General features: G+C 39.6%; 1 protein-coding gene across 4 annotated transcripts in view; it reads left to right on the top strand.

Moving 5' to 3' along the window:
* Positions 1 to 9,881: 9,881 nt before the first annotated feature.
* Positions 9,882 to 25,834, top strand: part of PARP8 (poly(ADP-ribose) polymerase family member 8) — a 187,726-nt gene continuing 171,773 nt past the window's right edge. Inside the window, exons 1-3 of one of the 4 annotated variants that reach the window (XM_007972040.3) lie at positions 9,882 to 10,186; positions 11,211 to 11,312; positions 12,212 to 12,266. In XM_007972040.3, the coding sequence (XP_007970231.1) occupies positions 11,222 to 11,312; positions 12,212 to 12,266 (146 nt within the window). In that variant the 5' untranslated portion in view covers positions 9,882 to 10,186; positions 11,211 to 11,221. Of the gene's footprint in view, positions 10,187 to 10,765; positions 11,124 to 11,210; positions 11,313 to 11,600; positions 12,074 to 12,211; positions 12,267 to 25,834 lie in introns of those variants that run through there. The other 3 variants (XM_007972032.3, XM_037994648.2, XM_007972048.3) reach the window with 3 other exon arrangements.

Genomic DNA, 25,834 nt, shown 5'->3' with positions numbered 1-25,834 from the left:
TTTCTTTCTTTCTTTCTTTTCTTTCTTTCTTTCTATCTTTCTTTCTTTCTATCTTTCTTTCTTTCTTTCTTTTTCTTTCTCTTTCTTTCTTCTTTCTTTCTTTCTTTCTCTTTCTTTCTTTTCTTTTTGCTTTTATTTCCTCCTTCTTTCATTTTCTTTCTGTCTTTCTCTTTCTTTCCCTCCCTCCCTTCCTTTCTTCCTTCCTTTGTTCCTTCACTCCCTCCCTCCCTCCTTTCCTCCCTCCCTCTCTCTCCCTCCCTCGACTTATTTTCTCCTTCCTTCCTTCCTTCCTTCCTTCCTTCCTTCCTTCCTTCCTTCCTTCCTTCCTTCCTTCTCTCTTTCATGAATAAACTTTTCTCTGTATATATTCATAGATTTGGAAGCAATATGAAAACCTATTTGGCTCATGCCTCTGGTATTAAGCAGGTCCACACCTAAAATAACCTAGACAGAAAAGAAAAAAAATATGGCTAGGGCTGCCAACCTTTTTGTTGGAAGCTTGCTAATGTCAACATTATGGAGGCTGGTGTGCCAGGTCGTATGAGGAAACAGACTTGTACTATATAAAATATATGAGCTACTGGCACAGATTTAAAGTGGTGCTGCTGTTGTGGCCACACCTGGGCCTGATGGAATCAAGCTTAGATTGGGTCTAGCACAGTTCTAGGGTAAACTGTAGGATAAGATTGATTTGCTAGGACAGGTAATAACTTCCCCAGAACTGCAAGCATTTAATATAAAGTGACTATTTATGCCACCTTCTGCCAAGTTTGCCATGCAAAACTATTGTTGAAGAATGCTAGCCAGCAGATACTGATCAAGTCATGTCATGCCTTCCCTGTCGAAATCTTTCAGTGGCTAAGAAATTCAGAGGACTGTGCTTAATTTCTTTTTTCTTTTGAGAAAGCTCTGTTGCTCAGGCTGGAGTGCAGAGGCACGATCTCAGCTCTCTGCAACCTCTGCCTCCTAAATTCAAGTGATTCTCCTGCCTCAGCCTCCCAAGGAACTGGGACTACAGGCGCACTACCATGCCCAGCTGATTTTTGTATTTTAAGTAGAGACGGGTTTTCGCCATGTTAGCCAGGCTCATCTCGAACTCCTGATTTCAGGTGATCCACCCGCCTCGGCCTCCCAAAGTGCTAGGATTACAGGGGTGAGCCACTGCGCCCAGCCTGTGCTTAAAATTTAAGTTCCTCCATGACTTGATTTCCAGATACCTTTATAGCCTCATCTATAGCAACATTCCTGTCCCCTTTGTGCTTTTATATGGTGGCATGGCAAATATTTAATGGTCCGCTCTCTGGCAACAGAACAGAAGCAGTGCTTTGTGGTGGTTCCAGTTTCTGTGGTGTAAATACTCCCACCATGGCTGACATCCACCTACCAATGTGAAATCCCTGAGCGTGAAGTTGGGAAGAGAAGTGCACAAGTGTTCTTGCATTTTTATGTGAGCCAGTTCCAGCGCACCGCTGTCTCTATGCCTCCCCACTACCTAGAATGTTCTTTACTTTCTCCACGCCTACTCTTCCTTCCACACTCAGCATCTCTGACACCCCCAAACCTCCATCTCCAATTCAATCTGAGTTCTATGCCTCTTGTCTGTGTTCTATTTTGCACCTTGGAAGGTTTTGATCTTTCTTTCTTTTAACAAGTACGTATTGGGTGCTCTCTGTGTTTCACACATTAGCTTATGTCTGGGAGAAACACTGTTGAAGAGAGCAAATTACTCAGGCTTCAAGCACATTTGCTTAGCCTCTTACAAAGGCAGACAAACAGTAAATGTGGTAAGTGCTATAACTGGCCTAAGAACAGAGGAGGGGCACCAACATGGAGCATAGCCTGCAACTATAATTATTGCACTGAGAGAGTAAAATTAGAAGAAATCCAAACTGTGAGGAACAAAATCATCCTTTTTTTAAAAAATATGATTCACCCTCAAAAAGATGAGTGATTATGCCAGATCCAGCCTAGGGAAATGCAGTGAACTGGTGTAGCAAAGGACTTTTGATCAGACTAGTAGTAGACCAGTGAGAGATATTGCCTTCACCTTTCCCACATGCTGCCCCTCAACACAGGAATAGGTACTTGACTTGGGCTCAGCAAATCTTACTATCTCATCCACTTGGCAACAGCGCTTGTCCCAAAGATGGGCCCTTGATCCAATGTGGGTAGTGAATGGTATCATTTTTATCCTGAGATTAATATTTAGAGTATGGAGAAAAAAAAGTTATCCTTCCCCCACTGAGTTTACTAAACTGGTATGTCATAGATCTGGGATTACCACAGGACAATTTTTCCTGTTACTTAAAAGAAATTGCCAACCAGGCAGGGTGGCTCACGCCTATAATCCCAGCACTTTGGGAGGTCGAGGCGAGTGGATCACAAGATCAAGAGATTGAGATCATCCTGGCCAACACGGTGAAACCGGATCTCTACTAACAATACAAAAATTAGCTGGGCATGGTGGCATGTGCCTGTACTCCCAGCTACTCGGGAGGGTGAGGCAGGAGAATCGCTTGAAACCAGGAGGCAGAGGTTGCAGTCAGCTAAGATTGTGCTACTGCACTCCAGCCTGGTGACAGAGCAAGGCTCCATCTCAAAAAACAAAACAAAACAAAACAAAAAACTGCCAAACAGAAATGGAAAAGAGAAAGTTCTGGTTGAGTTCCCTGTTCAATTCCGAGTCCCTGGGACCTCCAGCTCTTGCTTTGTCAGCTAGGTCATCTAAGCATGCTTTGCCGTTGTACCAGTCAATAAATTGTATCTTGTCTTTGCTGGTTTGAGTTACAGTTCTGTCATGCAACCAAATGTTTTCTGACAAATACAGCGACCCTGGATGAGGCCTCAAGAAGGTAAGACTGGATTGTGATTGCCAATAAGAAAATGTACCTCCCGGGAGGGACTTGTTCTACTATTCCTTCAAGCTTCTCTCTCTGCCTTAAATCTGTCTGCATTCCCAGATGACACCAAGCCCATGGGGTTTACAAATAGAAATAAGAGGAAGTCTCTATGCAGGGACTTACCATTTACTTGAAACAAATGAATCCAAAAAACGTGATAGAAAACTACCAGCTAAACTGGGGAAACAAAGGATGAATTAATCATTTGTATAGAAGAGTGAGGAGAGAGTAAAAGTGGCTCCTTAATAATAAATAATTCTTATTCAGCAACTTAGATTTTTTTTTTGCCTGTGTTTATCTCATTTTATTCTCTTCTACAACTATAAAGAGATAGAAACCTTTGTTCTCCTCATTCTTCAGATGAGAAAACTGAGATTTTATGTAGTAAGAAATTGTGTAGCTTGCCCAAGTTCACATATCTAGGAGCTGCAGTCCGTTTCACTCCAGTAAAAGTCAGAAGTTGAGTCTGTTTTACTCCAAATCCCAGTCACCACAAGCCTTTCTTGAGATGAGTGTTAAAATTGTTTGACAATTAATACCACAAACGAGAAAAATAATAGACGTTTTTACCTGAATTTTAAAAACATATTTTTGAAATTACATGGAATCCTATTCCTAAGTAAGCACTGCAAAAATCAACCAACCAACCGAACAAATTCAAAAGTCAATTAAAACTTTGTGGGGCCAGGCACATGGCCACACCTGTAACCCCAGCCCTTTGGGAAGTAAAGGCAGGAGGATCACTTGAGCCCAGGAGTTTGAGAATAGCCTGGGCAACATAGTTGGACCCTGGCTCTACAATTTTTTTTTTTAACTGGGCACGATGGCTTGTGCCTGTAGCTATTTGGGAGGCTGAGGTGGGAAGATGACTTGAACCCAGGAGGTAGAGGCTGCAGTGAGCCGTGATTGTGCCACTGCACTCCAGCCTGGGTGACAGTAGGAGACCCTGTCTCAAAAAACAAAAACAACATTTTGAGATGTCATAGTAGGCATATTACAGGCTTAAAATTATTAAGAGAAAAATTTATTTAACTTTAATCTATTTTCCTCCAAACTTACTTGGACCTAGATCTGTTTTGGGAGAAAACCTCATTACATAATATGAAATTAATATCCTATAAAACACTCTTGGGGAAATGCTTCTCTTTTATAAAGAAAACATGAAACTTTGAAAGTGAGTGCAAAATAAAATCAATCAATCAATCCGTGTATATTGTGTGACTCCAACCTACTAAACGTTATTCTATGGGCTATTTAGGGGCAGTGAAAACGAAGAAGTAGCAGGCAGAATTCAAATCTCAAGGAATTTAGAAACTACAGCAATAAAAGACAATAACTAAGACCCCTCCTTGTGCATTACAAACGCTCCTTAGCTTATGATAGGGTCATGTCCCAGTCAACTCATAAGTTGAAAATATCAAAAGGAGAAAATGCATTTAATATATAAACGTACTGAGCATCATTGTTTAGCCTAGCCTACCTTAAATGTGCTCAAAATACTTACCTTTGCCTATAGCTGGGCAAAATTATCTAACACAAAGCCTATTTTATAATTGAGTGTTGAATATATCATGTAATTTTTGAATACTGTACTGAAAATGAAAAACAGAATGATTGTGTGGGCACTTGAAGTAAGGTTTCCACTGAATGTGTATTGCTTTCACACCACTGTAAAGTTATCAAATCTAAAGTCGAGCTCTCATAAGTTGGGGACTATTAGTGTGTTAAGATAGTCTCTATGATAACCTCTTCCATGGTTACAAAGATCAGTAAAAACAGTTCCTGCATGCAAGGAACTTATAGTCTAGAAATGGGGAGTTTAAGGATGAGGGAAGATTAGCGAGTTGGAAAAATCAAGACAGATTTTTTTTGAAGAAGGTAGCATTTGGTCTGGAGGTGGCTTAAAATTTTTTCTTTTTCTTTTTCTTTTTCTTTTTTTTTTTTTTTTTTTTTGAGACGGAGTCTCACTCTGTCACCCAGGCTAGAGTGCAGGGGCGTGATCTCGGTTCACTGCAACCTCCATCTCCCGGATTCAAGTGATTCTCCTGCCTTAGCCTCCTGAGTAACTGGGGATTACAAGGGCATACCACCATGCCCAGCTAATTTTTGTATTTTTAATAAAGACGGGGTTTTGTCATGTTGACCAGGCTGGTCTCGAACTCCTGAACTCAGGTGATTTGCCCGCCTCGGCCTCCCAAAGTGTATTTTTTATTTTCTAACAATAAAAATTTAAGGTTTTTGTGTAATTAAAGAGTATCTATAACAGAAAATGAATTGCTATCTAGAATATATAAAAACTTCCTACAAATAAATAATACAAACAAAAAATTCAATTAAAAAATAGAGGAAATGACACGCATTCATACAGAGACTATACAAACTGACTTGACAAAATGCTCAGTATTACTAATAATTAGGGAACTACAGATAAAAACAAGATGAATACACCTAGCTTGTTAGAAAAAAAAAAATTAAAGACAAGTTCTATATACTGTTGGGGAATGTTGTAGGGAATTAGGTATTTTCAAAAACAATGGAGTTTAAAATGATAAAGTAATTTTGAGAGCAATTTGCTTGTATCTATCAAATTTTTAAATTGCCAGCTCCCTGTGATCCAGTCAATTCACTTCCCAAAGAAACTGCTGACACTGTGCATAAAGTTGTGCATTTGTTGTAAATTGTTTTAATCACAAAACATTTTGCAAAAGCCATCATGACTGCAGAAGTGTGGTTAACACTTATTATAGTGCATTCATTCAATATCATTCTCTGCAGTGGCTAAACAGAATGAGCTAGATTTCTTTCCATGACAAAGAAAGAAAGCTCTTCAAGACAAGTAGAAAAATTAAGTTGTGGCCAGGCACAGTGGCTCATGCCTGTAAGCCCAGCACTTTGGGAGGTTGAGTGGGGTGGATCACGAGGTCAGGAGATGGAGACCATCCTGGCCAACATGGTGAAACCCCGTTTCTACTAAAATACAAAAAATTAGCTGGGCGTGGTGGTGCATGCCTGTAGTACCAGCTACTTGGGAGGCTGAGGCAAGGGAATTGCTTGAACCAGGGAGGTGGAGGTTGCAGTGAGCTGAGATCATGCCACTGCACTCCAGCCTGGTGACACAGCAAGACTCCATCTCAAAAAAAAAAAAAAAATCAGGTTGTAAAACAATATATATTATGTAGTGCCATTAAGTTATTATTATATTTTGAGACAGAGTCACTCTGTCACCCAGGCTGGAGTGCAGTGGCCCTATCTTGGCTCACTGCAACCTCTGCCTCCTGGGTTCAAGCAATTCTTATGCCCCAGCCTCCTGAGTAGCTGGGACTACAGGTATATGCCACCACACCCGGCTAATTTTTGTACTTTTAGCAGAAACGAGGTTTTACCATGTTGCCCAGGCTGGTCTCGCACTCCTGACCTCAAGCAATCCACCCACTTTGGCCTCCCAAAGTGCTGGGATTACAGGCATGAGCTACCATGCCCAGCCTAAATTAAAATTTATATGTATAAATCTGTCAACATATGTACATCTGTGTGAAGATATGAGAATGCAATAACGCAAGACATTCCCACATAATTATCAATACTAGTTACTTCTGGGACGAAGAGTGGAGTTAGGGGTCAGGATAGGTAAGAATTTTCACATTTTACTTTATGTTTTAACATATGTCTTAAACCATTTGCACTGCGAATATATTCATATAGTATTTACGTACCAAGAAAAAGCAAAAGAGGTATTCAAAAGAAGGAATTAATATGAGTGAGTACAAGCTAAGAATGAGTTTGCTTGCATGGCACAGTGAGGCATCTCATCTAATTATGGTCTAGGATGCTTCTAGGTAGAAAGGGGAATTAAAATTTTATAGGAAAAATGGATCTAAATTAAAGTGAAATTTGGAACTAGAAAGAAGAATTAAGGTTTCATGCTGTAGCTTTAGTATTACTTAGGTTAGTTAAGATGCTAGATGCCATAAAATCTCAGCATCACTGCTGTGCTGTCACATTTGACCTTAGTAACTTAACAGGGGTATAGTAAGAACCAAAGTGGGACAAATTCCACAATACATCACCTAAAATTCTGCTTCAGCTTGTCAAGTTTATTCAAAGTTGACTTTGACTTTGGTTTCTCATAGTAGACCTATCAGATGAGGTCAGAAAAGTAGGATTAGTTTCCAAAGGCAGTTTTTTTTTTTTTTTTTTTTTTTTTTTTTTTTTTTTTTTTTTTTTAAGAAACAGGGTCTGGCTCTGTCACCTCAACTAGAGTGCAGTGATCCAGCCTCAAATTCCAGTGCTCAAGGGATCCTCCCAAGTAGCTAGGACTACAAGTATTCACCCACACGACCAGCTAATTTTTTTTTTTAATTTCATTTTTTGTAGAGACAGGGGTCTTCTAATGTTGCCAAGGCTGGTTTTGAACTCCTGACCTCAAGCAACCCTCCCACCTCAACCTCCCAAAGTGCTGGGATTACAGGCATGAGCTGCCATGCCAGCCTAGCGGCTTTATAAGGAAAGAATTGCAGAAGTACCTCTACTTAGAAGGTAGTTGGGTCCTTAGCAGGCATTCTTTCCATTGCAGAACCACCATAAGGAGAAGCTATACCACTCTAATAATCAGAAAGAACTTTTCAGATCATCTTCCTTCCAGTGGCTCTCCATTTTTCTCAGACGAAATCCCACTTCCTCACTCTTATTTAAAGGCCCTTTGTGGTGTCTTCTCACAGCAATGCCTCGACCCTACTCTGTCCCTCCTTCACTGGTTCTGCCACAAAAGCAAACTGTCCCAGTGCTGTTTCCACAGTCCAGCAAGGATGGTAGGCACCCCCATGGGCATTTACCACTGGTGACAGTATTATGCATTTGGCAAAGAAGGCTGTTCCCCTCTTTGCTAATCCTGCCTCCTATCCTCTTCTTAATAACCATGGAATGGCAGAGGTCAGGCTTTTACTTTTCTTAAGACTGTACTAATGGCTGGGTCATTTGGGAAAGGAAGTTGAATGCAAGAAAGGGAAATATAACTGCCACTAGCAGAGGCTATTTTTAGAGTCCATAGGCTTCAGCCCTCCTCAGAATCCATCATAGGGCTTCTTGGCTTCACTCCCGGCCTGCAGCCATTGGCGGGGCCGGTTTACTTCCTAGTGTGGCTTCTGTAGCCATTTATTCCTTTAAGTTCAATTCAGTTGCTGAAAGATTTGGAGAGAGAAAAGAGTTTCTTGTAGTCCGTGTTTCATCTTAGATGAATTAATCCCTTTGTGCCTGTTTCCTCTTTTGTAAAATGAGAAAAATAACAGCTAGTATATGCAGTTATTGTGAATATTAAATGAGTTACTATATGTAAAGCTTTTAGAACAGTTTCTAGCAGTTCTGGATAAATGTTAATGAATTCTGGATAAGTTCTGCATAAATGTTAATAATAAGTTCTGGATAAATGTTAGTTATTAATACCCATATCACATTATTGAACTTAATGCCTCATGTCCATTACCTTACACTTCCACAGTTGGGTCTTTTGGCATAGGCAAAAAATTTCTGTTTTTCGCTAATAAATTCTATCTGTTGGCTTAGAATCATTATTCTAAACTGGTGGAATTTTTTCGGTAGTCTATCATCCAACATGTAGATTATTATCTTCAATTTAGTTTGGGATACCACCTGAGTTCTCCCTCACTGTGAATATTGATTTTATTTATTTAACAAATTGGTGAAGGGTTTCTTATGTGCCATGTTCCTGAATGCATGTGTATGTTGTATGCTCATGAGTGTTTAAGGAGGGACGGTTTCATCTCAAAGGTGTATATAGTTTTTGATAAGGGAAGTATGTTGAGCACACGTAATATAAACACTTAAATATTCGGAGATGGGGCAAGGTAAAGAAAGGATCCTGGATATGGGCTGACTTACTTTGAGCAAATTATTCCATAAGGATCTAGCCTGGAAGATCCTTGGAAGGATTTAGGCTGGTATAGTTTTTATTAAAGAAATTTATCTTGCAGAAATACATACTAGATAGGTTAGTTTTTATTTTTAAATCTTACTCCTTTAAATTTAAAAATATTTATTAAATACTTCACACCTTAAGGGCATGAACAGGATGAGGTTAGCTTTATTTAAGCAAAACAGCGCAGCCTGTGAAGCTTAAAAAAAAATCAAATATCGGACAAGTCACAAGAAGGCCTATTTTAAGGAGTGAGTAGTAAACTAAGAGCTGATCCAGACAAAAAAAATATTTGGTAGCTTTAAAACTATTTCACATTTATTTGTAGTAAGGGTTCTACTTGGAAGATGCAAACCTTGTGGCTAGATAACTATAAAATAAATTCTTGTGAGTTAATAGACTTTCAGACTTTTAGACAAGTTAGAGCACATAATGGAAGAAGAAATACTCATGATTCTCAGTGGTGATGTGGAAGAGAAGAAAGCGTTTTTGGCAGCCAAAGGACCTACACAAAGCAACATATCCAGGAAGGACTAAGGGCTTGAATCTGTCCTACTCTAAACAGGAGGCATTTCAGGAGAGGACTGAGCAGGAGATACAGCCTGTTGTGACTGCGGCTTTACTACATCAAAGGCTGCAGTGGATCTTGATAATGCAGAAGAATGTTTCCTTTTATAACTCACAGTGAATATGGCTGGATAACGAAACTATTTTGTAATTTCTTTCCTGAAAGATAAAGGAGTTAGAACATAGAATCTTTGATTATACAAAATCTTAAGACTCCTTCAGGGATGGCAGTCATTCCTACCGTGCTGAACAACGTGTTGTCACGGTTAGAATCAGAACTAAACTGATTAAGGGTCTGAAACAGTTTGGCAATTCTTGGGCCCTTATGCTGATAAGAAAGCTGATGAGACAGGGTAATGAAAAGAGGCTGCAAGAAACGACCATTCATGCATTCAACCAACATTTAGGTCACCCTCCTGTGTTTCAGGCGCTGTACATGGCACTGAGAATGCAAAGCTAAACGAGTTACGGTCTACTGGCGGCAGCCTTCTCAGTGGAGAAAAGATCAACAAGAGAATTGCCTGCGGGAGACCTCTCCTAGGGCATAAACCAATACAGAGGTGGGGCAGCTACGTCAGCCTGAGGTGTCCTTAGGCAGAACAGAAAGTGAGAATCAGATCTGTATCTCATATCTGAGCATCTGAATTGTAGCTTTCCCGTCACTGACTGTCAAAGGAGGTGGTTTTTAAAATCAAGCCAAACAGGTTTCCATCTTTTAGGAAGACCCCGGAACGTGCCAGTTGATTCTGACAATTTCTGATGAACAGAAACACCTAGGAAGGGAGAACTGGTGAGTCTTTTCAAGAGGCGGAAGTCCCTCAAAAGGGGCTGTGTTTCGTAAACGGCGCCCCAAAGGGGCTGAACTACTTCCATCTGGAGGAAAAAGACTCAGAAACTGAGGGAAAGGGAGGGTGCACGTCTGGAGTAATTTCAAGGCTTTTTCCGTGTTATGTGATGTGGCAACAAGGAGAAATTTTTTCGTCTTACTATTTTTTTAATTTTTCAAGATTTTCTTTTCCCCCCTTTTCTCTTCCCAGCCACTCCGGTTTGGGTTTGCCACATGACTCGTAATTCCTTTAGAAAGTGGAGTCGAATTCATAAAAGTGATGGGGGGAGGGGCGCGGAGAGGGAAGGCTGGGAGCCCCAGGAAGTCTTCACTACCTACACTGCCGCTCAGCTCTCAGCGCGAGTGGAGGTCGGGGTGGGCAGACGCGGCTCCCCCCCGGGATGGCTGATATTCTGCTAGCCCCGGCGGCCCGCAGCCGGGCCGGGTGACTAGGCGGCGGGCGCGGAGGGTCTGCGGCGGGCGGGCGGCGCTGCAGCAGCCTGGGCACGGCCGCCGCCGCCCGCGGGCGCGAGTGTGCGCGGGTGTGGAAGGCCGGCGTGCGGGCCGTGAGGGGTGTGCGCGCGTGAGCCGGAGCGGGGCTCGCCCCTCGCCGGCGCCCGCCGCCCCGCCGGTGATCGCTCTCCGGCAGTCTCCTGCACCCTCGGCCCCCCACGGCCGTTGGTCCGGGCGGGGGAGGGAGAAAGTGAGACTCAGTGTCATCACCATCCATTGTCAGAAGGGGAGGAAATTGGAATCCAGCAGCGGCGAGCAGCAGCTGGGCGGTCACATCTGGGAATGCAAAGCCGACCTCCCCCTCCTCCTCCTCCTCCACCTCCTCCTCTTCTCTCACCCAGGATCACTTCCGAAACCACTTCGCCTTCAGCCCCTGCCTCGGCCAGAGGTTTCATTTTTAACTGAATATTTACGAAAGCTGGAAGCGTGCGAGGGGGGTGGGGTGGGGTGGAAATAGCAGCTGCTTCTTTTCCAGGGATTTATTTAATGGGGATGTGTTCAAGGCAAGAGCGAATTCAGAAGGATATCGACGTCGTGATCCAGAAGTCCAGAGCTGAGAAGGACTGCCTGTTTGCAGGTGAGTTCTTGCTTTTCCAGAACCTTGGACCCAGCGCCCCCTTCCCAGTTTTCTGACCGCGACGTGTGTGGCTGGGGGTGGGGTGGAGGGTTGCACGTCCCCATTCTGGGGTTCATTTGGCAACAGCTGCTGCAACGACCGCGGGAGCTAAAAGGGGGAGGGGGCGCCAGCCTCTCCCCTTCCCCTCCCCCCACCCCCAAGTCTGGGGCAGCCACCAGCTTTGAGGGCAGAACCCGCGTGGCCCGAGCGGGGGGTCTAGGCGAAAGGACAGTACGTGTTATTTCCACTCCCGCGTAGTGCCCGAAACCTCCAAGCACGCCTCCTGGGTTCCAGCAGCAGCGGCAGAGCGGGGTTGGTTGGATCCGCCGGGTTTGCGCAATGGGCTGAGCGGCGGCGGCCGGGAATGGAGCCCGCTGCGCTGCGCTCGTCAGCTGCGCTCGGCGCCGAGGACCCCCGGGGGCAGCGCTCCGCCGATCTTCGGCGTCCTCTAGTCCCCTCCGACTGGCAAAGAGAAGGGATTCCTCGGATTCCCAAGGCACCCAGCGCCCCTTCCTGGGGGTCGCCTTTCGTCCATTTTGCTCGCCCGGGAGAGAGATCGGATTTTGCTTTCGCTGCCGCGAGCCCGGCGGGTGCTGCTTCCGGCCTTCCTGACCGCGAAATTCCCGCCGTTGCCATGGCACCCGGCACTTGTTGCGGGGGGCGGCCTCCAGCTGCACCCAGTCGGGGGCCCGCCGCATCCCCTGGAACGCGGCGCAGAGCGGGTACCTAGCCGCCCTCCAGCCCTAGCCTCCCGCCCGGCCAGGCCTCCCCTGACTCCACCAGATGGGGGGTCCAAGTCATGGTCGGGGTTAAAACAAATTCACTCCATGGGTAGCTTTTAACAGGACTTTCTGTTTCAGATTTCAGATACTCAGACTCCACCTTTACTTTTACCTACGTTGGCGGCTCCAGAAGGTATTTATGTGTATAGAGTTGCTTCATTTCCTGTTCACATGCTTGTGTTTCCTTTGTTCTTAGCTTGTTCCGTGTTCAGGTATTTTGGTTGCTTGTTTGTTTGATTATTGTGGCTTTTCTTTACCCACAACCGAAGCCTGACGTCCCTCGGTTTTAAATAGCGGGGGGAGGGGAATCAATGTTTGATTCAGCTGTTTGGAAGACCACGCCACAGGCAATGAGCGTTGAAACTGTTCTGCTACAGTACTAAATTACTCTTAGGCGATTTGGGGTTGATACAGGCAAGCCGGTGCAAAACTGGAATACTGGATATGAAGTGAAATGTATAAAAGACAAAATGTCACAAAATAGTTTGATCACAAGTGTTGATTTTCCTGGTGAGTTGGGGCTGCGTGTTTCCATGTTTTCTGAAGGTTCACATAAACGTGCAGCTTGCCAATTCTCTATACATTTTTTTTTTCAATGAGTGGTATTTCGGTTTTCACGTTTAGTTGTAAGAAAGAAATTGGAGACTTATATGTAGCTGGAGTGGATGACTTCTTTCTTTTGGGGGAAGAATGAGAGATGCACATTTCGTTAGTAAATTGTGAACAACTTGAAACAAACCCAAATCCAATTTTGAATTTAGGAAGTAGAGTTAAAATGAAAGGTAGCCATTCAAATACTATGCCTTGCTGCCTTAACTTGTTAGGTTAGGATTTTCTTCCTTTTAGCCCTTTAGGGACACAGTAGTTTAAAAGAGCAGTAGCCACATATGAGAAGTGTCAGATATAGCTTAGAAGGGAATTCCTGAGACCAGCCCTGCTGTTAAGACTTGACGTCAAATTCAATATTGTTTGATCACGTTCCAAAATATATCTTAGCTAATGGAAACATTTATAAACATATAAATTGCAAAAGAAGCCTTCTTGTGTACATACATTTTTAAAAGCTTGAAATTGATGTGCACTTTTAAAAACACGTAGGATCTGTATTACATTCTACATCTCAAAACAAATTTAATTAAAATGAATATCATTCGAGTATATACAATATGCCTAAGCCCCAGAATTGGCACATTGATTTACTAGTTGAAAATATAACAGTGAATCACCAAACTTCAGTGTATACTTTTTGGGAGAGAATGAAATTACAGTATTTCTTAATTTACTTTAATGTTATCTTTGTAATTATGAATTAATTCAATGAGAGGAGACCTGGTTGATTAAATTAACGCTGGTCCTACACATCATATCTAAAGGATCTTTGTATATGACTTATATCCTCTTCCATTATTTTAACAGTTAAAATACACAAAGTGGCCCATTAAAATCAGAGTTGACTTTTCACCATTGCTGTTTTTCTGGTGAGACGTGGGCAGGAAGGACAGGTGGGCTTTTCAACTAACTAGCTTTCTGATTTTTAATAAGATACCTTAGTTCTTTTGGCCTCAGTTTACTTATCTGTGCAATCAAAGGGTAAGTCATATGCTTAATCACTAAGATCTGTTAGATACTGCAGTTAAGATTCTTTATCAGCAAATTATTGAACTCTAGTGTTAACATAGCTAGAGGTGGAAAAGGGAGCAAGGCCAGGTGTTGGGATGAATAATTAACTAATCAAGATAACATCAGTTTTCACCATAGGAACAAGTACCATGGTTGCTCTTAAAGTAAGAGATGTTTCCTATTTTATGTAATTTTATTAAGGGATAGTGTTTCCTTTTGTCACTGATTTAAATGTACCTGGATGTTTCTTAGCCATTTGGCTAAGATGGAGTGCAAGTATACCTGGGTCTTTTATATCTAATCTAATGTAGACCAGCCTGTTAAAAAAGAAAGACAATTGATTAAACTGCTGATGTGTTGCTTTGTCATCTCAAAAGCTTGTTCTATAATACAATATGTAAAAAGTTGTTACAGTGTAGTAACTGCAGATAATCCCTTTATAATTTGTATATAATGGGGAAGGCCATTTATTTTCTGAAAATAACATATTTGTTTTCATTACCAACATTAGAAACCAATATTTATTAATCTATTTCTCATCCTGACATTTCAGTCAGACTCTTAAAATAATCTTGCTGTATTTTGATTTAATGTGCTTATCAACTTATAATATTGAATTAATAGTGTCACTTTAGGTGAACTAGACTTCACTGAGGGAGTTGGGAGCCTTATGGAGAGAGAGTATATGATTATCTCTATTTGTATTTAATTACCATTTCATCTAAACATTAAGAATATATTTCAAGGATATTTTTTAATTCAAGTTGTAGATAAAACGTACTGTACCATTTTCTTTTTGACACTTTCCGAGGATGAGTTACGTGGTATTTTTAAAGACAAATATTGATCTTACATGTTACTATTCAAAAAAAATAAATAATATAATCATTTTGTTCTACATGTATACTTTTAATTTTTCTGTGGATAATAAGAAATGCCAAGAGGCGATTGTGTCCATACTGGCAAGTGGCCTAATAAATTGTCCTTTTATTTGGTGGTCATCAGAGTGGCAGTTAATATCTTGCTATTTTGCCTTGTGGACTTGAGGTAGAAAGGTTCATGGAATTGTATCCTAGCTTTTGGATGTGCAAACTGAAGCTCAGAGAGTTGAAGACCCATAGTCACTTCTGCCAATTAAATGAAGCTGCCATGTAAACCTGTTCTGTCACACTCCCAAGACCTCCTTCTTCTCCACTAATGTTCTCAAGCTTTTTGAGCATGCAGACACTTTACCATCAAAAAATTATGTAGAAGCATACTTGAGAGTTACAGTTTAAAGAAAAACAAGGTGCAATTATTTAGTTATTAGTAGCATTTACATATGCTTGAAAACTTGTGCTATATATATGGTAAGATTAATTTATTATAACAATGATCTTGATAATCCCCCTGATTCCCAGACTCCTTGGAATAGCTCCACAGCTATCAGTGGTTCTGCCACAGGTTCAGAGCCTTCCCAGTAGTGCCTTCTTATTTGAGAGGTGTGCTAAGAACTATAAAGCAGAGGCTTCAATTGTACACAATTTGGAAGTTTAGGCAAAAGTCATTTCTTCTCTATACTTTGTCATGCTTATCTCCTGTCTCTTTCTGTTTTACTGATTAGCAATAAACTCCTTAAAACCTAAAGGTTTGGGCTTCTGTTCCTTTCACTTGCAGTCAGACATGGAGTTAGTGGTAGAAGAAACAGAAGGGGTAACCTGCATGGTGATAGCTACTGAAGGATGGATAGGAAAGCAGGCTGAGTCCCTGGGGCCAGTGGTTACCAAAGCCACGGAGAGAGCAAGGGGAGCCCAGTGGGCCTGGCCATGGACTACTCTGGCATTCCGAGTATGAACTTTCAGCCAGGAATGTATTGTGAAAATATTACTAGGAGGTTGTAAAAGTACACAAATAAGAATTATTTTTTGGGGGGGAAAAAAAGAGTTAGAGAAAAAGATATGTCAAAAAGAAGAAAGTAAAAAATACATGACTTCTGTTAACATATTAAAATTTATTCTTTTGGATTTTTATAATTCTATATGCATATAAAATATGTATGCATCCCCAAATTGTATTATACTCTTTTGCGACCACTTTTTTTTTCACCCAACAATATAACATTAATTTCTTTCCTTTAGAAAATATGTGACTAAAGAATGTTTATTGAGAGTTTCCCAATCAAGGAGTATGACTCTCTATAATAGTAAGTCTAATGTTTTATTAGAAATTATAATGAAATTAGAAATTTAATATTAAATTTGGCAGGATGTTGTGAGTTGCCTGCATATGTACACCCTTTATTATATGACTAGACACTCTTTTGTGCGGTCATGGATATATTGGCATCTTTTGAAGTGTATCCTTTTTGTTTCAGGAGCTTCTGTCTAGATAAATAGCAAGTATGACACTGATAATAGTAATCGAATGTTCCTCAAAGCACAGGCTCCTTCCTCTTTCTCATGGGCCTTTGCACATGCTGCCTGGAAAACTCACCCACAACCTACTTTCTATCCTCTCCTTTGGCCCATCCCTGCTCAGCTCCCTTTGTTGAGATAGTTGCTAAGCCAGATTCTCTGAGAAGCCTTTCCTGGCATCTTTGTCTGTATGATTCTGCTAGGTGTTTCGAAAACCATGTTGTTACAGTATATTGTAATTGCGTATTTATGTCTGTTTGACTGTGAGCCTCTTGATGATGGGAATTCTCTCCTATGCATTGCAGTTTCCCCAGCCCCTAGCACGCTGTCTAGTCCAGTATTCCTTCTCAGTAAGTAGGTGTTGAATGATTTACAAAATGAATGCTAATAGATCTGGCAGACAAGAAGGAATTTCCTAGCCTAAATGACCAGATGTGGATACTCAAACACTTCAGGGTCCCCAGTCTGGTGATGTGACTTGTGATGGAATTTCTTTTATTTTTTTTTTTTGAGACGGAGTCTTGCTCTGTCGCCCAGGCTGGAGTGCAGTGGCCAGATCTCAGCTCACTGCAAGCTCCGCCTCCCGGGTTTACGCCATTCTCCTGCCTCAGCCTCCCGAGTAGCTGGGACTACAGGCGCCCACCACCGCGCCCGGCTAATTTTTTGTGTTTTTTAGTAGAGACGGGGTTTCACCGTGTTAGCCAGAATGGTCTCGATCTCCTGACCTCGTGATCCACCCGTCTCGGCCTCCCAAAGTGCTGGGATTACAGGCTTGAGCCACCGCGCCCAGCCTTTGCGATGGAATTTCATACGAATCCGGTGTGACAGAAGTTGCCCAGTCAAGTTGTAAGTCCTCTTCTCTGGGTCACGTGTTCAAATACTTTTAGGGGACAGATAATGCAGTATTTCAGATACTAGGGAATGATGAGGACTGTGGCACACTGGAGAGTTTGGACTCCAAGAGTAATTAATTCAGTTGAAAAAATCGACAGCACTCTCGTGATCAAGGAAACTTTCTAGGGTCCCTAATCCACGTGGCCCCCAGTGTGTAATTCCATAACTCATGGGATGCCATCAAGAGAAACAATCTACTTGATTGCTAAAGGGCCTTTGTTTTCTTTGGAGTTCCCCAGAAAGGAGAAGTGTATGTGTGTGCAGGGGTGAGGAGGGGGAGGATAAAGAAGCAATACTATCCCCTTAAAAAGGTTTGTCAATTTTCATTATGAAAGAAGATCAAACGTGCCCACTCCAGAAATCTTGGCATATACAGTTATTTTGAAGCCATTCCGTGTTCTTCAAGATGTCACAATGAAAAGAGTGATGATTTTTTTTTTTTTAATTAACATGTTTCTCTTGGCAATGGGGACTTTCTCACCATACTTTTACATCACTTATTATATATTCAGAATGTTGATTTTTTAAAAGTGTGTTTCTTGGCGCCCTAGGAACCTGCCTCAGGAACTGGGGTAGCTGTGGGGAAGGAGTGTGAAGCGAGCTGAATGAATGAGCGAGAATCTGGGTCTTCATATCTTTTTTAAAATTGCAGCTGCTTTTTTCTGTTATGTATAACAACTTTTTTTGAAAACAGTTTCATTGTTGAGTTTTAAAACCACTGACCGAAAATAACCACCAATTTCACATAAGTATACCTTTATTGAGTTTTTTTGTATTAAAAAATTTAAACTCCATTTTCTTCATGGATTAAGGTGATCCTACTAGTGATATTTATTAAGCATTGTCTCTGTTTTCTTTGCTGGCCTTGCCGTATCCCGTGTTTCCAAAAAATACAAATAGGCATTTGTCAGCTACTTCACATTTATAGCAGGAAAAACAGAGGCTTGGGTGATTTAAGTAAGTCATAGTTAGTAAGAGTCATAGGATACATTTCAGTGTAAGTCAATGTTTATGTAAGGCTTAAGGGACATTGGTTGAATTGGCATGACTAGAATAGTTGGGAATGTTTGGGAATGGGGAGAGATTCCTAATGGGATGTCTGCCAGGGGCAATACTGAAAATCTACTGGTTGGCAAAGGTAGTGCCTAAGCCCAGTGCTAACCATAATAGTTGGAAAAGTATGTACGTTGGCTGTGGAATCCTTATGCAAATATTTGGCCAATCCATCTAAATTTCCCATAATTTCTCTCTGTAGCATTTTTAAGCAGACATATAGCTGAAATTTTATCAATCCTAAAAATATTTTGTAATTCTCTGCCCAGATTTGCATTTGGGTAGATTGTGCTGTAGAAGATATAGCTTGCTTTAAGATAGCTGCCACTGATTAGTTTATTTTCGTCTATTTTAATCAACTTATTGCCTTGTAATCTTTCCTTTTTCATTCTCTAAATTTCTGAAATTCCATCTTTCATGTTCCCCAGGAAAGACTAGTTAGGTGTGTTTTTATTAATAAGACTTATTATCCTCATTTCACTGTGACATAATTTGGGCTTTCTGTTCCAAGTTATCCTACTTGAATGCTGGACACTTCCACCTGAATATTTGTCATTTTCACCTCAACCCAGCACATCAAAACAATCCCTTATTATCTCTTTAAAAGAAGCTTCTCTCTCCAGCCTTTTCCTAGTCAGTATCACATCTTTTGAGCCAGGTATGGGGATTACAGTTTCAGATTTCAAGTCAAGTCTTCCTCTTCTTGTTCCTGAAGCTCCACCAGCCTCTACTTTGAAACCTTTTTTGCCTCTTCATCTCACCTCATGTCAACATTTAGCCCATGCCCTGTTGGCTTTGACTTAGATCAATCACCTTAACCCAGTGTCTTAAAATTCTTGATTTTGAGTTTCTTATCCATCCAGTTTATTTACATCTGAACTCTTTAAGCATGAAATTAATCATTCCTCTGTTCAGAAGCTTTCAAATATGACCACAGCTTTTTCCATATAGACCTAAAACTTACATTCTTGGCCTTTGAGGGCTGCCTTCCCTGTCCACTGATACATGTTTCTCATGCTTCCTAACACCTACATGCTTCTGTTTGCTTAGTGACCATCCACCATCCACTCAACAGCAGTTGGTATTAATTTAGTATAAAGCTGTGTAAAGTTTATTGACTGATAACATCTGTGTCACATAATATGATTGGCTTGGATATCAAGATCATGGTTCTTATCACAAAGAGCAGTTCATTGTATTTTTTCCTTGCCTACGAATGGCATCTCTGTTGATTAGAATACATAACGTTTTATGCATAGGAGGATAGAGTGACAATATGAGTAGAACAAAGTAAGAATGAGAGGAGAGGATAGTAAAATTTGAGGATAGGATGAGAATGTAAATAGATTTATGTCCATCCATTACAGATTAATAACCACAACGATAAAAGCCTTGAATGTTATTTATTTGCATATGAGTGATATTTCCGTTTGCGGCTGATACCCTCTTGGTATTAAATGGAAGATGATAAATTATTCAATATTAATTTTAGAGGGAGACATCTATTGAAACCTTTGTGCGGTCAGGTCAAATTTCTGTGTACAAAAATTAGCAGAGAGGTTGCTGCTGGTTGACTTCCCCTAGGATGGTGTCTTTCTGAACATTTTGAAATATAGATTGAAAAGGTGGATTTGTCAACTAACTCTGAAGTGCTGTAGTTATTTGTTTTTATCATTGTTTTATTGTTTATTTTATTTTTTTAGATGGAGTATTTGCTCTTGTTACCCAGGCTGGAGTGCAGTGGTGCGATCTTGGCTCACTGCAACCTCCGCCCCCCGGGTTCAAGCGATTCTGCCGTCTCAGCCTCTCCAGTAACTGGGATTACAGGCATGCACCACCACAGCTGGCTAATTTTTTTGTATTTTTAGTAGAGGCGGGAATTCACCATATTGGCCAGGTTGGTCTCGAACTCAGGTGACCTCAGGTGATCCGCCCGCCTTGGCCTCCCAAAGTGTTGGGATTACAGGCATGAGCCAGCTATGGTGCCCAGCCTGTTTTATTGTTTAAAAAACAAGTACAAGTTGTTATTATTCAAGGATTGTTGATAGAATATATACTGTATTTGAAGTGTAGAACTGAGGCAGAGGCTGATTAATATAACTAGTTTATATTTGTTAGCCTTTCACATCTGTGAAGGAATAAAATACAGACAAAAGTGGAAAACAAACCAGGAAAAAAAAATTGTTAAGCACAGAGCTGCTTAAAAGAGTGATGTCACATTAAAACAAAAAAGTCGCAGAAATAAGTCCATATTTTGTTTAGAGACTAGAACTCCAACTGCTAGCCAACTGCCTAGAATATAGTAAATATTTTCTAGTTTCTTAAATGACAGAGTAGTATTCCTGCATTATGTGTTGGCATTTCCCAAACTGTTAAAGTAGATGTTAGATTTGTAGCCAAATATGTCTAGGAAATGCTTAAACAATATAAAACAGTTTTAATGATTGGCTTTTTAGAACATTATGTGTTAGTGTTCTTTATGCATATCCAAGAGGTGAATGAAGTATTTTGGGTTTTTCAGACTTACTTGATTACAAATCTGAAATATCTCAAAACAGTTGTTTTGTGGAAAACACTTTGGCAAACTCTGAGTCTTATTCATTAAAAATAGTTTTTGGGTAAACAACAGTGTAATAGAAATGGAAATTACTGATTCATATTGAGCCATGAAGAATTTATTTTCAGCAATTTTTATAGAAGTTGCTTTATAACAAAGAGAGCTTTGGTTAACCGGCATTTGGCATTTGATGCCCCTAACTTTTCTACATGAGGATTTATTTCTCTGGTTCTCTCACTCTCTCACTCAGTTATACTGAATCCATTTATGATAAGGGCTCTCACCCTTTCTTATTCATCAAAGCCCTGAAGTTGACAGAGCCTTCTCTGGTACCTGATTAGAAGTCCGTCTTCCGTCTCATAGGGAAGTGTTAGAGATGGATAATGATTCTGTGTAGCAGAAGTAGTCATTATGTCCTCTTAAATTCGGTCACTGACTGCAGTAGAGCTTCTTAGTGAGCAGTCTATGATGGAGTGTACTTTTGGAGAAGCTCATGGTGGAGAAAATCTGGAATTTATCTAAATATTTGATTTCTTTGATAAATTACATTAAAAAATCAATGAGAGTATCTATTTGGTGAAATCATTTTCCTCCATGTGACCAAATGAGAAGTTTAGTGAAAGATTTAAAATCGTTTCTCAGAATTTTTCTGCATTAGTCGGGAAGCAAACCCCTTTTTAAAGGCAATGTCAGTTGTTAAGCTTTAGGGAACCACATGCTACTTTGGGTAACGCATGATTGGAGAGATTGAAGAGTGAAGTCCCTGCTTTAAAGTGTACTCCTGTGGACACGGTAATACATATATTTAAAATGGTTCATGTTAAGAGTATGTGTATTTCTATCTAAATACTCTGTAGCTTTTGTGATTCAGGGAAATGAGTGAAGCCTCGCAAGTACAAGAATCTAGTAAATTCTAGGTTTCTCATATGGAAATTAGTGTGCAAAATCTTAACTGAGTGAATTCTTGATTGTTGGCATCACATTTGTTAGTCTATATGTATCTGTGTCATTGATCTCCTTAAGAAGAGACTCATAGATGTTGACTGGGAGACCCAAGCTGAATGCTAAAATCTGCTCCATGGATATAAGCTGATGCAGTCATCATTTCTCATTAAAATGCACCACAGCTAGATATGCAGCACAAAAAAAAAAAAAAAAAAAAAGTTAGTTCCTCCAGCTGAAAAGCAGTCATTACTTTATTATCATCACAGAATTTGAAATGATTTCTGTAGTTAACAGTCAGATTTTATTTTTAGTTAACTAAGACAAAGTTTTAATAATTCACTGTGAGCCAAATTCTTTCTTGATTCTCCTTTTTGGAGCAGTCCATCTTTACGGGAAAACCAGCCTAGAATGGTAATTTCAGTTTCAGTTAGGTGATTTCAATGAGAATTGTATTTGGCTCAGAAATGATGAGACTGGGGCCAAGAAAAATTTTTAACTTTTTTTTTTTGTAATCATATTACTAGTTTGATTTCATATGAACTTCCTTTGTTGACTTTCTGTGCCATTAATTTAAAATTTCCAGTATCCTCAATATTTGATGTCTTATATGTACAGAATCCTTTCCAGCTGTAAGTCGTCAGCAAGTAAAAAATGTAGTATAGCAATAGTTTTCATAAGAGGTTTTTTAAAACAGAAAAATGTTGACATTGCCAGCCTCTGGGTTGCATTTTGGGATATGCTGCATTTCAAAGGTACCTTTTAAATCTTAAAGCAAAGACTTTTTCAACATCTGAAGATTCTGATTTACAGAAATTAAAAAAAAAAAAACAAAAAGACCCTGTACATTACACAGGCATATAAATTTGAATCAGGAAAATATAAAATTAGCTAATTATTTTTATTCAGTAAAAGTGCCTTGGCACAGAACTAAAATTGATAACTTATGGTTTTAGCATGTAGATAAGTACATGAGAGTAAATCTCATTTTTATATGAATAGAAATATCAACTTTATTCATATATAGATTATAAAACTATACTAAACAAAAATTATTTACTATTACAAAAATTATCAAGAACCATTACAAAAATTCTCTGCCTACTAGTTTTCAACCACCATAGAAATACAATATTTAATAATGCTGCTGCAATACTTACATAAAATGTATTAAGAATGGATGTTATATTTCTGTGTTTGAATATTGAGCTTAAACATAAAACATGTTTGAAATGTGTTTGTGTGTCTCTCACACATACATAAAACACACGTACTGCAGTTGCAACACATCTTAAGCTTTTCCTTTTAAACATGCCAAGATAACATTCTAAAATGAAGAATAATATCCATGTCTCTCTTCATACTCTCTCTCTATGTATATACAATTGCTATAGACATATCTTCATATTTGATATAGATAGGTATATAGATAGGGATAGAGAAATGTAGCTATATAGATATATGAGAGAGAAAGGGAGATTAGAGATCTATGTTTGCCATAAATCACATTTGTTAAGATAAACTATCTGATTAAACTGGTATTTTGTGGCCCAAGACCTCAAACATGCAAAACTACTCTTACCAGGTAGAATTTTCTAAGAGCTGAGGGCTCATTCTCCAGGAGCTGGCCAAGGACCAGTCCTAAAGGCAGACCTTTCTTGGGAATGTACAGAGTCTGAGCAAACAAGGCCTGCTGAGTTAACCCTTTCCTGTACATATTCAGACAGTGTTCAGCACAGGGCCTGAGAGAAGGCAGTGTTTGTTATTATTATTCATAGCATTAGCCCAATTCTTGTTGTTAGTAACATGAACAAGGAGACGAAGGGGGAAAAAATGCCCTTTTGTTGGGTGACCACCCTAACTGATTTGAAAGTCTACAATTTTTTCAGTTTAAAATAATATTTATTTGTAACATGTACTATTATTGAACTACAATTTCTAATAAAAAACTACACTAGTTTTCTGCCTATGGAGTAGCCACCTTTTTATTCCTTTACTTTCTAAATAAACTTGCTTTCACTTAAAAAAAATCTACCCTACATATACACAAAAGTTAAAAAGCAGCAGTAGTGTACATTGATCAATATAAATGCATGCAGTTTTCTTTTCCTCAGTGTACAAAGTTTAAATCTAAACTTTTATAATTTTTAGAGTCCAGCGATTCTCCAGACTCCATATTTTGGTTATTATCAGATGCCAGCATTAATTGCCTTTCCTTTCTCCTGTTCTGGGTTCCTGATCTTCACATGTTCTTTAAAACAGATTATTTTCTTTAGATTTAAAAGGTTGGGTTTTTGTCTTCATTTCTTATTTGCTTAGCCTTGTATTTCCCTTTCTTTAATTGAATTGTGTTATTGAAAATTAAATAATTTCTCTGTGAAGTCAAAAATCCTGTTTCAGGGTGGGCTCAAGTGCCTTTCTCTTGGCAGGTCTCTCTCACTTGGGCTACTCTTCCATATCCTTAGAAGCCTGTGTGTATTCTGATACGTTTGGCAGTTTCTACTGGCTTTTCTTGTATTGTCTGACCTCTTTTTGTTTCAGTGGTACATCCTGGTTTTACCCAACAGGCAAGTGGTGACTCCAGTGCAGGTGACGCAGAGGTGAGGTGACACTAGAATGAAGTGAAATATTCTGTTGAGGACTAAGTTCATGTTTTTGCTGACAGTGGCAGATAAATATCATGGCTTCCCCCTACATAGTGCTTAGGAAGTTTCTTCTGATAAATGTTTTAGAGAAAACATAAAACTTGTAATCAAGAAAAATGCAATAATGGAAGAAATGCTTACTTGAGTAACTAATATGAGTTAGGCAAAGAAGATACAAATACTTCCCATTTCCTACTTCTAAATTACGGTCAAATTGTCCCAAGCAAATCTCTCATTGTCTCTATGTAAAAGATATAGAGAAGCCATTAGAAAAAGGTGGCTGGAGCAACTTTATACATACTGACAGCCTGAATGAACTGCCTCACGATTTATATGTTTGAGGAAAGTGTCTGTTTGATAATTTCAATTAAGTTTAAACAGTGTCATAAAGGGAAAGCTGTTCACATTCTGTGGGAGAGGATATTGGGGTACCAGACACTCATTGCTTGGCTGGCCAGTCTGCCTCCTTCAGCACTCTGGATCCACCGGTGCCCTTTATTCGTTTTTTTTTCACAGCTTCCTCCCCTTTACTCACATTCTTTAGAAGCTTCCAGGATTTTTTTAGTTTTTTTTTTTTCCCCCCCCACAATGACTCTCATGGCTGTTGCTATAGTTGCTATAAAAGGCAAGGTGGGGAACAGACGGGTGAATGAGCACAAAGGTCATTTGTAAACTGTTTGTGGTTAGTGCTCCTCTGTTTACTGTCTGTCTCTCTCAGTGTCTCTGGGTGTGTGTCTATTTACAACATAAAATATAGGCACATAAATCTCCAATTTTTCTAGAGTAACTATTAACACAGTTAAAATCTGGAGGAAATCTATCTTTTAAAGGAAATACCAATTAGCAAATAAAAGAGTTGATTTCCCCTAACTCTCATTCCCCAAAGCTTGCTGAAGTGTATGGCTCACATACATTCCATAAATAAAAACATTACTGGCTCATAAGTATGCTTCACTTTCATAAGCCTTCCAAATATTAGTAACTTAGCCTTCCCGTTTTTAAGGGTTAGTCTGTAAGTGATACTGGAAGTCATGTGGTAAGAAAGGGGACAGAAGTATAAAATCAGACTAAAGTAAGAAAGTAAAATCTGGCGTTTTTGGCATAGATCCATTCAGCTTTGTATACTTTGTTAGGACCTGAGGGCATGCCTGATTTTCATAAAATTGATTCTCTGTTATTAAAACAAACAGGTGAAAATGATTTTTGTTACCCTACTTGACAAGGCATCTGAGTACCTTAAGTGTGTTAGAAATTTTGCAAGTGGTTAAAATTTTATGCTTATGAATTCAAAAGATAGACTTCAGTTATCTTAAAAACTAATTTATGTAGCTATTTTCTCTAATAATAGAGCACAAGTGGGTTTTATTTCCAACTAAAAAGATTATTTATTACCATGGATATAACTAGAAGAATCATACAAATATATGTAATTCCATTAGAAAATATTTTTCTTAAAATTTTAGATGACAAGAACTTAATAAATCTTAAATATCTCTTGTTTTATTTTGAAAAATTGTTTTCATGAGATACAATTGAGCAATTGAGATTTGTTCTCCCAGTATCTGAAGATTTTTTTGGTATTGTTTTATTTTTTGGG

Source organism: Chlorocebus sabaeus, chromosome 4 (assembly GCF_047675955.1).
Source record: "Chlorocebus sabaeus isolate Y175 chromosome 4, mChlSab1.0.hap1, whole genome shotgun sequence".
NCBI lineage: Eukaryota > Metazoa > Chordata > Mammalia > Primates > Cercopithecidae > Chlorocebus > Chlorocebus sabaeus.
This window is presented reverse-complemented; position numbering and strand designations above follow the sequence as displayed.